Source organism: Coenobita brevimanus, chromosome 8 (assembly GCF_032717465.1).
Source record: "Coenobita brevimanus isolate Jiangsu-jjx chromosome 8, ASM3271746v2, whole genome shotgun sequence".
NCBI lineage: Eukaryota > Metazoa > Arthropoda > Malacostraca > Decapoda > Coenobitidae > Coenobita > Coenobita brevimanus.
In genome coordinates, this window is record NC_136961.1 from 29190411 (window position 1) to 29207065 (window position 16655).

General features: G+C 41.7%; 1 protein-coding gene across 1 annotated transcript; it reads left to right on the forward strand.

Moving 5' to 3' along the window:
* The first annotated feature begins 10678 nt into the window (after positions 1-10678).
* On the forward strand, positions 10679-15262 carry LOC145407230 (uncharacterized). Its single transcript, XM_080278268.1, has one exon. The coding sequence runs from the start codon at positions 10679-10681 to the stop codon at positions 15260-15262; it is 4584 nt and encodes a 1527-aa protein (XP_080134394.1).
* Positions 15263-16655: the final 1393 nt, after the last annotated feature.

Genomic DNA, 16655 nt, shown 5'->3' on the forward strand with positions numbered 1-16655 from the left:
CTGACATATTCATACGCTGACAGGGAGTGGCGGTTGTAAGTAGACTGTAGCACCAGTCGAGCAGGGCAGCACTCCCAAGGTAGATGGAAAGCTGATGACAGGGAGAGCTGGAGCTCCCGTTTCATCAGCCCTCGGGACTAGTTCCTGACCATCCCCCTTTGTTGAACTTTTTCAGTGTCTCAGTAACATAGAGAGTACTCATAGTTTCATAACTCATTCATTCCATGGGCATGCACAGACGGAACAGAAGGAAGCTCATTTCCATTATGGAGACGGACCACCTTCGGTGTATTATTCCCAGTCAAAGAACAATCGCCATTCTCCTGTTTGATAATGATGAGACTTCCAAGGTGTTGCATTAACGATACATCATAACAGTAATAAATCATGTCGTCCATCTTGAAGTTCTGTACATTGAGAGCTCTTCATGTCCATGACAGAAGGTGATGGTGCAAACTCCATCTCTGTCTTCAAGGAGTTTACTTTTCTCCCTGGGTAGGTTAAGGTCTCTTATAAGGTCATGTAGCTTTACCTGACTGGTGAGGTGTGGCACCTTGCCCTTATTCTTGAAAGTCAGCATTCATGCAGCTATCCTCCTAACTTGATTCTGATTCACTTGTGGTACAACGCTTTGTCAGGCACTCAAAGAACTACAGAGAATTTCCAATTTTTCATCATATATCCTTAAACTTCAACCCATTCTAAGACTATTTTGCTCTTGTGCATTTTTTCAGTATTTTGCATAATACTCTTGCAACATGCAATAATCGAAGTGCTCAAGTATGATGCCTCGTTGCTTTATGATCGCAAAAATTTTAGTTTGTTGAAATCTATAATGTTGATAAGTAAAGAAATTTATAAACAAAATTAAACACTGAACATCGTTTTATTAGATTAATTTTCAAAAAGTACGAAAATGAAAGTTTTTTTTGCATTATTTTCCCCTGAAAAATCACTGCCAAAATGAAAAACACCACAGGAGTTCCCCAGTTTCACTTATGCCACAGGAGGGTGGTACTTCCTGAAGCAGTTCCTGCTTCGGTTAAGGCAAAAGTGGACCTTGCAGACAAAACAGACAATGTAGGACCTAATTATATTGCCCTTTCTGCTGCAAACCTTGCAGGTGTGCCATTAAGTGTATTGGGGGTGGGCAGTGGAAAAGTGAGGCATCATACCCCACAACTGCCCCTGGTGTTGGAGTTCTCTAACCTCTTGAGGCAGAGGTCATAACAGTATCCTCATTGGCTGACAACCTGTTGGACCTAGTGACCAGAGGCTTGTTTGAACATATAGATGCAAACACCTCCAACCGAAAGTTCTAGAGTGTCAGCTCCCTCTCTCCAATGGCCTTGCAGTCACGCAGGTAGAGCAGCCAAGCATTTATTAAAGCAAGATCCAGACATTATGCAAAGAGCCGTAAATATCACTTCTTGGATTTCATAGGTGTCTTGTACAGCTGGACCAACACATCACTCTCATCTATTCCTCCCATATGTGCATTGTAATTCTTGATGATACTGGGGCAGGTGATGTACTCCTTTTTCTTGGTCTCTTTGCAGTACCTTTGGACATTTCCAAGTGGTTCAGTCCCAAGGTCATTAGTCTGGATGGTAACCACCTCGTTGTCCTTCATCTTGACTGCCAGGATCCCCTCTTCATTCGAGCAGTAATCGAGGTCTCCTCTTGGTGTGGATGCCTTGTTCATTTCAGCGGTAGTCTTCAGACTTGGGCGGCCAATTCTGTTGTCTCTCGCTGTTTCAGTGTACCTGCAGTTGTACTTCTGCAGGTGCCTTACTAGCTCCAGGCTAGTGAAGAAGTTATCTGCACAGATGGCTGTTGCTGACTGGGATGTCATGGAGTGAGCAAGTACACTGGCCACCTGTGTACTCAAGGGGATTGCCTTATCCTCATCTAGCAAACAGAAGGGGTGTGAGAGAAACGTAGTCTTCACGTGGTACAGGATCATGTTGTGGATGAAGCCATCTTCACTTGCTCTGCAGAACAGCTTGTATCCCCACTTAGTTGGCTTGCTCCTGATGTTCTGGCAAAAACTGCCTGCCATCCTCTCCTTGTACCCCACCATCACCTCATCCACAGCTTGCTTTGGTGTCTGAGGAATCAACGGGAATGCTTTAGTCAGGAAGGTGATTATGGGTCTGATCTTGAAGAACCTGTCCACTGTACCGGTGATCTGTAAGTTGTCACTGAAGTGGATTTTCTCATCAGGAGTCGGAACAGTTTCAATGAAATCAGATTTGCAACTTGAGAGACTCTTGTTCTTGTAGCCTAGTAATTATCCAGTGATGGGAGTGAAACAACCCCCATGTACATGATAATTAAGATAAAAGTTCATTATCTCATCAGCAGTTGTTGAAAATGATGTGTTGATGTCTTTCTGCATTGCATACCGTTTTGTCCGATATACTATGTGGTCAGCCACCTCTTTTGAGGAGAGCTTCTGGAAGTACTGGTAGGGTGGCTCAATGAACTCTGGAGTGTTGTGGATGTAGGTTGGTAGTGGTGGATGTCATATGTCCTCCTTCTTCCACCTGCAAGACATGTCCTTGGTCCGTCCGACTTCAGCTAGTTCCTCCTCCTCCTCTTCCCCATGCTGAATCACATCCATCATTGACCTGTGAGGTCCATTTCCCTTGCTAGTTATCTTCAGCTTGTGTGACAGTCCTGGTTCCTCATAGGACTCATCAGGATCCGGGCACCTGTCACCGAGTAGCTGAGGCTCATAATCTGGGTCGACCACATCATCATCATCGTCCAGCAACTCATCATTTCTAATGGCAGGATTATGTGGGAGGATGACCTCCTACTCCTGGTGCCTGGTTCTCCCATAGAAATTGCTAAAAGAAACCTGGAAGATAAATACCTGCTTCAGATACTAATATGTGGACACACACACACACACACACACACACACACACACACACACACACACACACACACCGCTCGCTGGTGCAGTGGTAACATTCCCGCTTGCCAACTGGTGGACGGGAGTTCGCGCCTCGCTCAGGTTGCGAAAAGTTTCACTGACGAAGTGGGTGGTTACTGTCCCCCTTGAGCAAGGGGACGGGTGTGTGCGTGTGTGAAGGTCACAGCCTTGCCCTTAGATCGGACTATATGAGCTCTCAGCTCCCTTCCGGGAGGGTAAAAGCTGACCATCACGACCATCAAGTGATCCTGACCGACCCTGTGAATTACACACACACACACACACACACACACACACACACACACACATACACACACACACACATACACACACTCTAAAAACACATACACCAAAATAATTTTGGCTTATAGTACATTATTTGTAAAAATTACCAAAGAAGCAGCACATTAAATAATATAATAACAAAGGTATTATAATGAAAAATAATTTTTTTGGCACTTATGATACACTTTTATGAGTCAACACACACACACACACACACACACACACACACACACACACACACACAAGAACACCAAAAATACACATACTTCACTATATTTATGGCTTATAGTGCATTATTTATAAAAAATTACTAGAGGAAAAGTACATTGAATAACATAATAAGCAAGGCATTATTATAAAACAATATTTTCGGCACTCATCATACACTTCCGTAAGTCAGAAAGTGCCTTTCATCGTACGCTTTTATCAGTCATAAAGTGCTCCTAATAAGGGGCAAAATGCCCAGAAATGTTCTTTCATGAAACCCCATAGCATGGGTCAATTCACCAAGTATGGGTTTGTAGGTGTCTCATAACTCCGGCCAGTTAACCAAATATGGGTTTGTAGGTTTCCCATAACTCCAAATATGATCACCACTATTTTCACGCACCTTATTTCAGATCTTTCATGTATCTAACAGAACTTTCACTTATCACCATTTAGTACAATCATTCAACTGCATACTGTGTGATTTTCATCTACTTACCGACATTGTGGTTGATAGGAGATAGGAGTATACTGAGAGCATTTGTGTGGCACAACTACACCCGACGACTTCACGAGTGATTTCTTGAGCTTGCCCAGCCAACGGGATCGCGCTCCAGGCAATGACATCGCCCAAGACGTGAAAGCCAGATGATCGCTGACTGGTGGGGAAGGTATCCCGCGTCATATGCTCAACCTCCTATGATATGGGGATGCCATTTTCCAAGCACGTTTAAGTGCTCAGATATGATCACTGGCCCGACAAAAGGTTGTTGGACTTGGAACTAGAAGTTCGGGGCCACGGGGTACTGGTCTAAGAGCAGATGGCACATTAAGATACTTGATCTTGGAATGGATTTTCAATGAATACCCTTTGGTGTTGGTGAGGCAAAAGTAGCACTCAGTATACTGATCCTTTGGTTCACGCCAAACAATTGGTATGGAGAAAGGCATACGATTGGTCATTTACCACGCACCCACTCATTCATGTGGTTTACACAGGGCTTGGATGCTTTATGGGGTGACCAATTCTTGTCTTGATCACCAACAGGACATGTTTGTAAACTACCTGAAGTGCGCCTATGTAATTTATACGAGTATTTATCTCCGAGATCATAGTCGAGTCGGATTTTCCAATATACGAGCAGATTTTCCTACGTTACACTGGTTCTTGAAACCTGGATGTGATATTGAAAATAGGATATCATATTAAAAATTTACAGGATCATCTTGCTTGGAATCACCTCAAAATATACTAGAACCATAACACTTTTTAAATTTAATTGACCAGTGTTTTTAAACATTTGTATTGAACACATTAAATATCACATTATTGCTTGTAAGTTTGTTATTAATCCCCCTTGAGGTAAACTCTGAACAACTTTTTTATGAACGTAGTGGAATGCCCTGGCTCCTGAAAATGCAACATAAAGCTGACCATGAGAAAACACAGGGGCAAGCAGGCAGATTCCAACCTTGCTGAATATTTAAGAGCTGTTCTTAATATGTTCGAATGAACTTGATAGTTGAAGAACAAACCATTTCTAAACTTTTGTTACTGTGAATGAAGACAACAAACTGCTGAATGATTCGGGTGATCCACAAAATTATAGTTTCCCTGAAACGTCAAAGTAACTCAAAGTAACCATCCCCATACATGTGCACTTACTGGGTAAGGTGGTGGTTGTGGGGTTATGGAGTGCGATGATTTTCGACGGAATATTATTGAAGAAAAATCAGATTCTAACGTATGCAGGCATTGTATACAAAAATTAATACCGCCACCTCCAACTGCGAATATATATTAATCATCAAGGCAGTTGTCGAAGTGCAAAGGCAGACAGGCAAATTGAAACCTTGCTGAAAGTGTAAGAGTTGTTCATATATTGCTCGTGTGATTGTGGTGACTGAAGGATAAGCCTTTCTAGAAACTTTTGTTTTCTTGAATGCAGGCAACACACTACTAGATAATTTGGGTGTGCCACTGAATTACAGTTATTCCGAAACTTCAGTGTAACCATCCCCGCGCATGCTCACTTAGTAGTTATGGGTAACGTGTTATTTATGGCGTTATGGCGAGCGGTTATTTGCCGTGGAGTAATATAGAAGGAAAATAACAGATTTTTAATTATGTAAGTATTGTACACAAAAATTAATACTCCCACCTTTATCTTCGAATATATAACAAACATTCTTGGCAGTTATCGAAGTGCTCAGCCTCAACACTAATCGGAAGAATCCTACGATAGCATTCACCCACAAGTACAAAAAATTATATATATATATATATATATATATATATATATATATATATATATATATATATATATATATATATATATATAGAGTCCTCTTTTTGTTCTTTGAGATGTGCAGAGTGCTGTCTAAAAGAATTTTTAGCTAAAGCAGATACATTATGCCACACGTAAGTCCAGTCTTGTTTGTAAAGGTTGCATTTCTTTAAAACTGAACATAATCTCTCAAAAGGTAAAAAGAACTTAACATAGTTTAAACGAACAGGAGGGAGAGCAAAATCCAAGCCTAACGACAAAACATCCTTCTCCTCCTTAGTCAAAGACCTTGAAGAGAGGTTAAAAATTACTTTATCTATATCAACTGAACTATTGATATCAATTCCTAACCCCCTAAGCTTACGTGAATGTGTAGCAACAATCTTATTGATATTTTTCTTCACAAAACATTCAATGATTACACTGAGACATTTGAAATCAAAATATGAAACAAGGTTTTTTAGCTTATATTTCAATGCATCAATTTCTCTATTAAGTTTAAGCAGTTTGTTCTTCTGCTTCCTTATTTCAACATCCAAAAGGTGAAAGAGCCAAGATCTATATGTTGATGTGGCATAAAACCTTGAATCATATAATTTAAATCTAATGAAATTAGGCGCTTGGCCATAATCCCTACATGTCCTTAAAAAATGAGGTCCCTTTCCACCTTCTTGACCTTGAATGCTGTCTTCTCAGTGCTCCTATAGCATCGCAGTGTGGGTTGGCCATACCTTGTTAATAAAATATCCGTAAAGATCTTCCTCTTGGGAACCTTAGTCTTGTCAGGAAAAGTAGTACCAACGTTGTGATGTACAGCATCTTTATTATTAATCCAAACGTTTCGGAGACACAATCTCCATCATCAGTGGATCTAAAAGTTTAAAAGACAACAATCATCGATCAATGTCAGGAGAAATAAAAACCTGTGTACAAAACATAGACTTGCATAAAAAAGAAAAAAGAAAAAAGAGGGAAGCAATATAAAAAATGGGGTAAAGCAGAAAAGTACCATGTTTAATCCTTGCAAAACCTGAAGATCAGGACAAAGGCTAACATATAAAAATGAAATAAAAGAAGTAGGAGTTAACCTGTTAAAAGTTGTTACTGCGTGAATAGTTGGGTAGCGCTAGTCGAGTTATTGAGACTGGGTCGCATTCTATGAATCAGGATGGATTCGGCAGTGATGAGGTCAGAGTAAGACTGACATGAAGTTAGTATCCGAAAATCTGCAGAAGAGAAAGGGTGATCAGAAAGGTGAGAGTGCTCCCTGATAGAAGAATAAGAGGGTTTAGAGAGGAACCTTCCAGTTCTAGATTACTGCGAAGTATTAAAGATAAAGTAGGTGATAGTACGACTAATAGTCTGTATGCTTCTGGCTCAGTTCCTGGTTATCTCTATGGTCTCCCCAAAGTTCATAAACCTAACACGCCTTTAAGACCCATCATTTCATCTATTGGTACCTTCAGTTATAACACAGCAAAATTTTTGGTTCCCCTGATCAGTTCCTTATGTACAAATAAATATACGGTTCAAAACTCTGCAGAGTTTGTCAAGGAAGTCACTTCTCTGAGATTTGATCACCCTGTCACCCTGGCTAGCTTTGATGTAGAATCCCTTTTCACGAATGTTCCCTTGCATGAAACCACTCGGCTCATCACAGATAACACCAGTATTTCTACTCTTACTTCAGTTGGCTTGGACAAAAAATCATTTTACAACATGTTGGAGATAGCAACCCACCAATCCCTGTTTACATTTAATGGAAAACTTTTTACTCAAAAAGATGGAGTGGCGATGGGGTCACCACTGGGTCCTTCATATGCTAATGCTTTTCTTTGCCACCATGAACAAACTTGGCTTAATAATTGTCACATTGATTTTAAACCCATCTTTTACCGGATATACATGGACGATACTTTCGTTATATTTAAAAACCCTGCTGATATTCATAAGTTTAAGGATTATATAAACTCCCAACATCCTAACATAAAATTCACTCATGAAGCTGAAAAAGATAAACGCCTTCCGTTCCTGGACATTCTAGTTAACAATCACCCCTCTCATTTATCCACGAGTGTTTACCGGAAACCTACTTTCACTGGCCTAGGCACAAACTTCCTCAGTTACATCCCGTACGGTTTTAAGATCAACAGTATTACAACGTTGTTCAACAGAGCGTACAATTGTTGCTCCTCTTGGCTTACTTTCCACTCCGAAATTTGTTTCTTAAGAACCTATTTTGCCAATAATAAGTACCCCATCAGTGTTTTCGAGAAACTATTAAGTAGGTTTTTAAATTCAAAGTTCTCCTCAATTAGGCCTGTTCACACTGTAGATAAGGAGTGTTTGTATATCAAGATCCCATACCTAGGTTCATTAAGTTACGAAATTAGGAAAACACTAAACAAACTTCTCCGTGATTGTTATCCACAAATTAATTTTAAGATAATCTTAACAAACAAGAGTACTATAGGTAGCTTTCTTAAACATTCTTCTTGTCTTCATACTAACCTCCGGTCCAATGTGGTTTATTTATTTTCATGTTCTAGCTGTCCTGCTAGATACGTGGGGTCGACCTCACGTTGGCTGCTCCACCGAATTCTTGAGCACCAAGGTAAATCCACTAGAACTGGAAGGTTCCTCTCTAAACCCTCTTATTCTTCTATCAGGGAGCACTCTCACCTTTCTGATCACCCTTTCTCTTCTGCAGATTTTCGGATACTAACTTCATGTCAGTCTTACTCTGACCTCATCACTGCCGAATCCATCCTGATTCATAGAATGCGACCCAGTCTCAATAACTCGACTAGCGCTACCCAACTATTCACGCAGTAACAACTTTTAACAGGTTAACTCCTACTTCTTTTATTTCATTTTTATATGTTAGCCTTTGTCCTGATCTTCAGGTTTTGCAAGGATTAAACATGGTACTTTTCTGCTTTACCCCATTTTTTATATTGCTTCCCTCTTTTTTCTTTTTTCTTTTTTATGCAAGTCTATGTTTTGTACACAGGTTTTTATTTCTCCTGACATTGATCGATGATTGTTGTCTTTTAAACTTTTAGATCCACTGATGATGGAGATTGTGTCTCCGAAACGTTTGGATTAATAATAAAGATGCTGTACATCACAACGTTGGTACTACTTTTCCTGACAAGACTAAGGTTCCCAAGAGGAAGATCTTTACGGATATTTTATTAACAAGATATGGCCAACCCACACTGCGATGCTATAGGAGCACTGAGAAGACAGCATTCAAGGTCAAGAAGGTGGAAAGGGACCTCATTTTTTTAAGGACATGTAGGGATTATGGCCAAGTGCCTAATTTCATTAGATTTAAATTACATGATTCAAGGTTTTATGCCACATCAACATATAGATCTTGGCTCTTTCACCTTTTGGATGTTGAAATAAGGAAGCAGAAGAACAAACTGCTTAAACTTAATAGAGAAATTGATGCATTGAAATATAAGCTAAAAAACCTTGTTTCATATTTTGATTTCAAATGTCTCAGTGTAATCATTGAATGTTTTGTGAAGAAAAATATCAATAAGATTGTTGCTACACATTCACGTAAGCTTAGGGGGTTAGGAATTGATATCAATAGTTCAGTTGATATAGATAAAGTAATTTTTAACCTCTCTTCAAGGTCTTTGACTAAGGAGGAGAAGGATGTTTTGTCGTTAGGCTTGGATTTTGCTCTCCCTCCTGTTCGTTTAAACTATGTTAAGTTCTTTTTACCTTTTGAGAGATTATGTTCAGTTTTAAAGAAATGCAACCTTGTCACGTGGACGCATATTTTGTGTAGGTAATTGTTCCCCTTCGCGCCACGTGTATAACTAGCTAGTTAAGGTGTTGGTAAATTAACGAACTGGCGACCCAATGAAGTTGTGGTAGGCCTGCATATAAGCCCAGGCGCAGAGGCTCGGCTAGCTCTCACTCTCTGTTTCCCTGTCAGTGACGCCGGCTAGCTCTGGGTCGTCCAGGTTTAAGGTTTGTGTATGTCCTTGGTTAGGGATGTAGGATGGACTTTAGCAAGTTTATGCTCTTGTCCAGTAGGCAGGGTGATGTTTTGTGTTTTGTTTTCCCACTGTTGGTTGTAAGTTAAGGTAGTTTAATAGATTATGTTAATTTTGTACGTGGTGTTTTGACTCTCCTTAAATGTTCATATGCTAAAGTAACTCCAGATCTAAGTAATACAATATGGTCTTGTCGTACACTCAATTATCATTCTATCGTGGTTTTACTCAGGCCGTGCACCTTGTCCACTTGGTGATTGGGTAGTTTGCGACAAATGGGGGCCTGTCCGGGATTGAATATGTATACTAGCCTGTATATTTAGCTACATTACACGTTTCTGTGTACTCCCTGTGCATTGCAATTCAGCCTTTAGCAACATCTGTTTCCCTCATATTTGAGTTTGCTTTACGAAACAAGTGTTCTCCCTGGTAGTCCTAATTGTGTGCACTAGTGTATACGCGTGTAGCTAATTCCTGCTCAGTTACCTCATTCAAGAGCTGTGTTCCGTTCACGAAACTGTTCCTAGAGTGTTGTTGCTTTACAACTCTTTGTTTGTTCTACTCTGTCTGGGCATATGGGTCATGTATATTGTATGATCTATATTATTTGATAGTGTGGTGTATAGTGTTTTGTGGAGTTTGTTGTCTTAGCTCCATACACACCACTATCGTTATATTTACTATACCAGTTGTTTTACTTGGATCTATTAGGAGAATATTACGTACCCACGTACAGCAGAGATTAGTACTCCCACTTTACTGGTGACATTGTATTCCCCACGTAATTTTTGTAGTGTGTGTGTGTGCGCGCTACGTTCCCGTGTGTGGTGGAAGGTTTATTGTCCCACTAGGTGAAGTGGTTTACTGATATTTGAGTGATTACACTATCTAGCTAGCTAGCTTATTTTCGTTGTCCTTCCCTTCTCGCCGTCATCATGTTTGTGTTGGAAGATTTTGTTTCTAATCCTACAGTGACTGCCCTTTCTAGGTTAACCAAGGTTCAGTGGGAAGCGCTGGCAGCTTATTATAAGCTTGAGCTTCGTCCTAGGTTGAAGAAAGATGATATAAAGCAGTTAGTACTTGCACACATGGTGAGGGAGGAAATTTTCAGTGAGGAAGAAGTGAACATGTTGGAACATCCTAGTGATTTGATGGCTTTGAGGAAAATTGAGCTGGAGGAAAAAAGGCTTGAGGTTGAGAGGATGAAAGCGGACAATGATAGAATCCGTCTCTCTCGTAGTCCCACATCGCCTGAGTGTGAGCCAGATTCCTTCAAAATTGCTGCAGCATTAAAGTTTGTTCCTAAATTTAATGAGGAGGATCCAGAAGATTTTTTCACTCATTTTGAGAAGTCGGCTGAGCTCCATTCTTGGCCCCAGGATAAGTGGGTGTTGCTAATACATAGCTCATTTACTGGTAGAGCTCAGGAAGTGTTTACCGCACTGGATGCCACTCAAATTGAAGATTATTATTTTGTAAAAAAAACTGTATTGCATGCATACAAGAAAGTGCCCGAAGCTTATCGGCAACAGTTCCGCCGCTGCCGTAAGACAGAGGGACAGACTTATGTAGAATTTATCCGCCGCAAACAACGACTTTGTAAAAAATGGATTGAGAGTGAGTTGACTAGTTTGACAGTTGAGGGCTTGCTGGAGTTGTTTGTGCTGGAGGAAGTGAAATCTTGCCTCCCAGCTAGAGTAAGGTCACATGTGGAGGAAAAAGGGTTATGTACGTTATCTGAGGCTGGCATTGCTGCCGATCATTTCTCCCTAACTAATAGTGAACCCTTCCACAAGTACAGGTTGACTGCTCCCCAGCATAAGCCAGCCAGCACTTCACAGAGTGAACGGCCCCTGAATAAGAAGCTGACGGAGACCCAGGGACCTTCTTTTAAGCTTGATCCCACTGGTGAGTGCGCTGGTGAGGAGGCTCGTGGAGTTACTAATCAAGACGTGAGGAGGTCTCTCTTCTGTAGGTACTGTAAGAAGCCTGGCCACATCATAAAAGACTGTAGGAAGTTGGCCAGTAAGTACAGCCCCACCCAGGGCAATGCAGTTCTCCATGCCAGTGCACTCACCCAACCAGTGGAGGTGAGTGACCCACAGGTTAGTGATTTACTTGTTTCGGGGCCATGTGAACATTCAGGTGATTCCCTTGAAGTACCCTCATCATTTAAACCATTCTGCTCGAGAGGTGTAGTATCAAAACATGAGTCCAGTAGATTCTCGGCTCCTGTTGTTGTGTTGCGTGACACTGGATCTGATCTATCTTTCATTTTAAAGGAAGATGTTCCCAATTTTGATTGTTATACAGGTGAGACTGTACTAGTGTCTGGTCTGCCAGGAGAGGCTAGATATCCCCTTTGCTCAGTGTATCTTCGGTCTGTGTTTGTCACAGGTCCTGTACTACTAGCTGTAGTAGATCACCTCCCCGTTAGGAACATTTCAGTATTAATTGGCAATGATTTAGCTGGTTCCCAGGTTACTGCTAACCCCATCGTTTCAGACAAACCTGTTGATATCAACAACACTACTGACTTAGAGCTGAAACACCCTAATCTCTTCCCAACTTGTGCTGTTACTCGTAGTCAGAGCCAGAGGTTGTTGGACGCACATACCCCTGCTGTAGAGCCAGAGGAAAACACACCCGAGGGAGATGTTTCCCTTGCGGAATTGTTTGATGATACACTCAGTAAGTCTAGTTCTGGTCTCCTTGACTTTGGTAGCACCCCTATCACAAGGGAGAGATTAATTCAGGAACAGTCTAGTGACCCCGAATGTAAGTTGTTTCTTGCACAGCTTACTGAAGGTAATGAAATAGATGAGGTTCCACACTGTTTTTATCTCAATTTGGGGGTGTTGATGCGTAAATTCAGACCATCTAAGGCTCCTGCCAATCACACGTGGGAGACAGTCCATCAGATCGTCGTCCCAAAATCTCTACGTATAGAGATATTGAAGGTGGCACATGATGGGGTGGGTGGACACCTGGGAGTCCGTAAGACTTACCACAAGATTTTGTCTCATTTTTACTGGCCAAAGTTGATGAAAGATGTTAGTACCTATTGCCGTACCTGTCATGTGTGTCAGATTAGTGGCAAACCAGGCACTGAAGTCAATCCTGCACCCCTTCAGCCCATTCCTGTCATGGAGGAGCCCTTTAGTAAGGTAATTGTTGATTGTGTGGGCCCTCTCCCAAGGAGCAAACGCGGGAATCAGTATTTATTAACCATAATGGATGTTGCCACTCGTTACCCTGAGGCCATACCTCTCCGTAGTATCACTAGTAGGAATGTTGTCAGGGCCCTGATCAAGTTCTTCACACAGGTTGGGTTACCTGCCATCGTGCAGTCCGACCAAGGGTCTAACTTCACCTCCAGGCTGTTTCAGCAAGTGATGAGGGCCCTGGGAGTCCGTCAGTGTAAGTCAACCGCTTACCATCCACAGAGTCAAGGAGCCCTGGAACGTTTCCATTCTACCATTAAGACTATGATACGTACTTATTGTTTGGAAACGGGTCAGGAATGGGATGAGGCTATTGATCTTTTATTGTTTTCAATTAGAGATAGTGTAAATGAGAGTCTAGGTTTCACCCCGTTTCAACTCATTTATGGACACCAGGTCCGTGGTCCTCTCAAAGTCTTGAAAGAATGCTGGTTAAATGACGAGAGTACTGTACCGATTGCTGCATATGTAACTCAGTTCCGCTCCAACTTGCAGCGTGCCTTAAAGTTTGCCCATTCTAATCTCAGTCATGCTCAAATACGAATGAAAGACAATTATGACAAAATTCACAAGGCACAATCCCGCATTTTTCATGTTGGTGATCAAGTTTTAGCTCTGCTACCAGTACCAAAGCAGCCTCTTCAGTCTCGGTACTCTGGGCCATATCATGTTTTGAAGCGGGTTGGAGACCTTAATTATATCATTGCTACGCCAGAGAGGCGGAAGAAAAGGCGAAGTGTCCATGTCAATTTGTTGAAAATGTATCACTCTCGTGACCAATCACAAGGAGGGGAAGTGGAACAGGTCACCTTAACAGGAACTAGAGTAGTGGAAAAGTCAGAGGAAAATGACCCTACACCATTCGTAGGCAGTAAGCTGTCAAATCGTGAAATTCTAACAAATCTTATGAGTAAATTAGAGCATCTGCCCCCCACCCAGGCAGGCGATATTGACTGTCTTCTACAGGAGCATCCAGACCTCTTTGGTGACACCCCTCGGCTCTGTACCCTGCTGACCCATGATGTGGATGTTCAAGGAGCCCCTCCGATCCAACAAGCTCCATACCGTCTCAGTGCCGAGAAGAGGGAATTCCTGCAGTACGAGGTGCAGAGGCTAAAAGAGCAAGGTTTGATCCGTCCAAGTATGAGTCCCTGGGCCTCACCTGTAGTATTAGTCCCCAAGGCTGGAGGAAATTACCGCCTTTGTGTAGATTATAGGAAGGTCAATGCTGTTACCCTGCCCGACTCCTTTCCACTACCCAGAATGGATGACATTATTGATGACCTAGGAGCGGCCCGCTACGTCACTAAGCTTGATCTCCTCCAAGGGTATTACCAAGTGCCCTTGACAGAACAAGCCAAGTCAATCTCTGCCTTTGTCACTCCAAGCGGCCTTTGGGAATTTCTAGTTCTTCCCTTTGGCATGCGGAATGCCCCGGCCACATTCCAACGACTAATGAACAATTTGATTGCAGAGTTGCCTGGCGTCCGTGTGTACCTAGATGACTTAGTTGTCTGGAGTGACAATTGGAAGGAACACCTTGAGAGGCTGCGAAAGCTCTTTGATGTCCTGGAGGAGGCCAATCTCACAGTGAACCTTGCCAAGAGTGAGTTTGGGCACGCCCACGTCGTGTACCTGGGGCATGTGGTCGGACAGGGCCAGCTAGCCCCTGTTGATGCAAAGGTGGATGCCATCTTACAATATCCACCACCAGCTGACCGAAAGTCTACCATGAGGTTCCTTGGGATGGTGGGTTACTATCGTCGTTTCTGCAGGAACTTTGCCCAGGTCGCTGCTCCCCTTACGGATCAACTTAGCTCCAAGAAGACGTTCCATTGGACAAATGAATGTCAGCGGGCATTTGAGGGTTTGAAGGCCCTGCTGGCTTGTGCTCCTGTGCTCCGAACCCCGGACCCACATCGGCCCTTCATCATTAGAGTCGATGCAAGTGATGTAGGGGTGGGGGCAGTGCTCTTGCAAGAATATTGTGAAGTGTTACATCCCGTATGCTACTTTTCCCAAAAGTTTAAGGTTTATCAAAAGGCTTATGCCACCGTTGAAAAGGAGGCTCTTGGAATTGTCATGGCAATAGAAAAATTTGAAGTATATCTGTCCAGTAGCGCATTCCCCATCACAGTGTTCACAGACCACAACCCCCTTGTGTTTATTGAAAAGGTCAAGTTTAAGAATGCTCGAGTGCTGAGATGGGCTCTAGCCTTGCAACCGTATAATATAAAACTGCAGCATATTCGTGGCAAGGACAATACCATTGCAGATGCATTGTCAAGAGTGTGAACAGAGTGTAGGTTCCCTATGATTTACCATGTTAATTACCCGTTCTATGTTTTTAGGTTTAAGGAATTTTTGTAATATTGAAGTAAACCTACTTTTGTACCTCTAATGTTTGTACATGTTAGAGTAACTTTTTCTGGCTTGGTAAAAAGTTCTTTTTTTTGGGGGGAGGTGTCACGTGGACGCATATTTTGTGTAGGTAATTGTTCCCCTTCGCGCCACGTGTATAACTAGCTAGTTAAGGTGTTGGTAAATTAACGAACTGGCGACCCAATGAAGTTGTGGTAGGCCTGCATATAAGCCCAGGCGCAGAGGCTCGGCTAGCTCTCACTCTCTGTTTCCCTGTCAGTGACGCCGGCTAGCTCTGGGTCGTCCAGGTTTAAGGTTTGTGTATGTCCTTGGTTAGGGATGTAGGATGGACTTTAGCAAGTTTATGCTCTTGTCCAGTAGGCAGGGTGATGTTTTGTGTTTTGTTTTCCCACTGTTGGTTGTAAGTTAAGGTAGTTTAATAGATTATGTTAATTTTGTACGTGGTGTTTTGACTCTCCTTAAATGTTCATATGCTAAAGTAACTCCAGATCTAAGTAATACAATATGGTCTTGTCGTACACTCAATTATCATTCTATCGTGGTTTTACTCAGGCCGTGCACCTTGTCCACTTGGTGATTGGGTAGTTTGCGACAAACCTTTACAAACAAGACTGGACTTACGTGTGGCATAATGTATCTGCTTTAGCTATATATATATATATATATATATATATATATATATATATATATATATATATATATATATATATATATATATATATATATATATATATATATATATATAATCTGTCTATTAGTAAAGTGTATATATTTGGTTTTACTAGCATTAAATGAGACAAGGTTGTTTTGTCCCCATTCGTTGATCGTAGTTAGGTCTTGATTTATGGAGATGGCTGTACTGAGTTAAGAGTTATAGATATTACAGTTTGTAAATGAGTGTTTGAGTGTGAATGAACTGTGAAGTGTTGAGCCATCTACATATGAATGGATGGGATTGTGGGTAACAGATAAGAAATTAATATGAACCAGGAACAGGGTTGGCGCCAGAACTATATATATATATATATATATATATATATATATATATATATATATATCAACTCACAAGGTGCTACCCAAGTGTTCCAGTAATTTGAACAGAGGGAGCCAACCTTTTGAGTTTTCCATTTTACCATTAGGAAGAATCAGCAGCACCCCTTGTGCATCAGTGTGGCCCCGGCTGTGTCTGTGTGCGGACGTGTTGTTGGGTTATGCTTTGTACTGTAATGTGGTGTGTAGGTGGTTTGGCAGTTTTGCAATGGCGGACCAATGGCGCAGCAATGTCAAGTCGATGTTGATCTTTTTC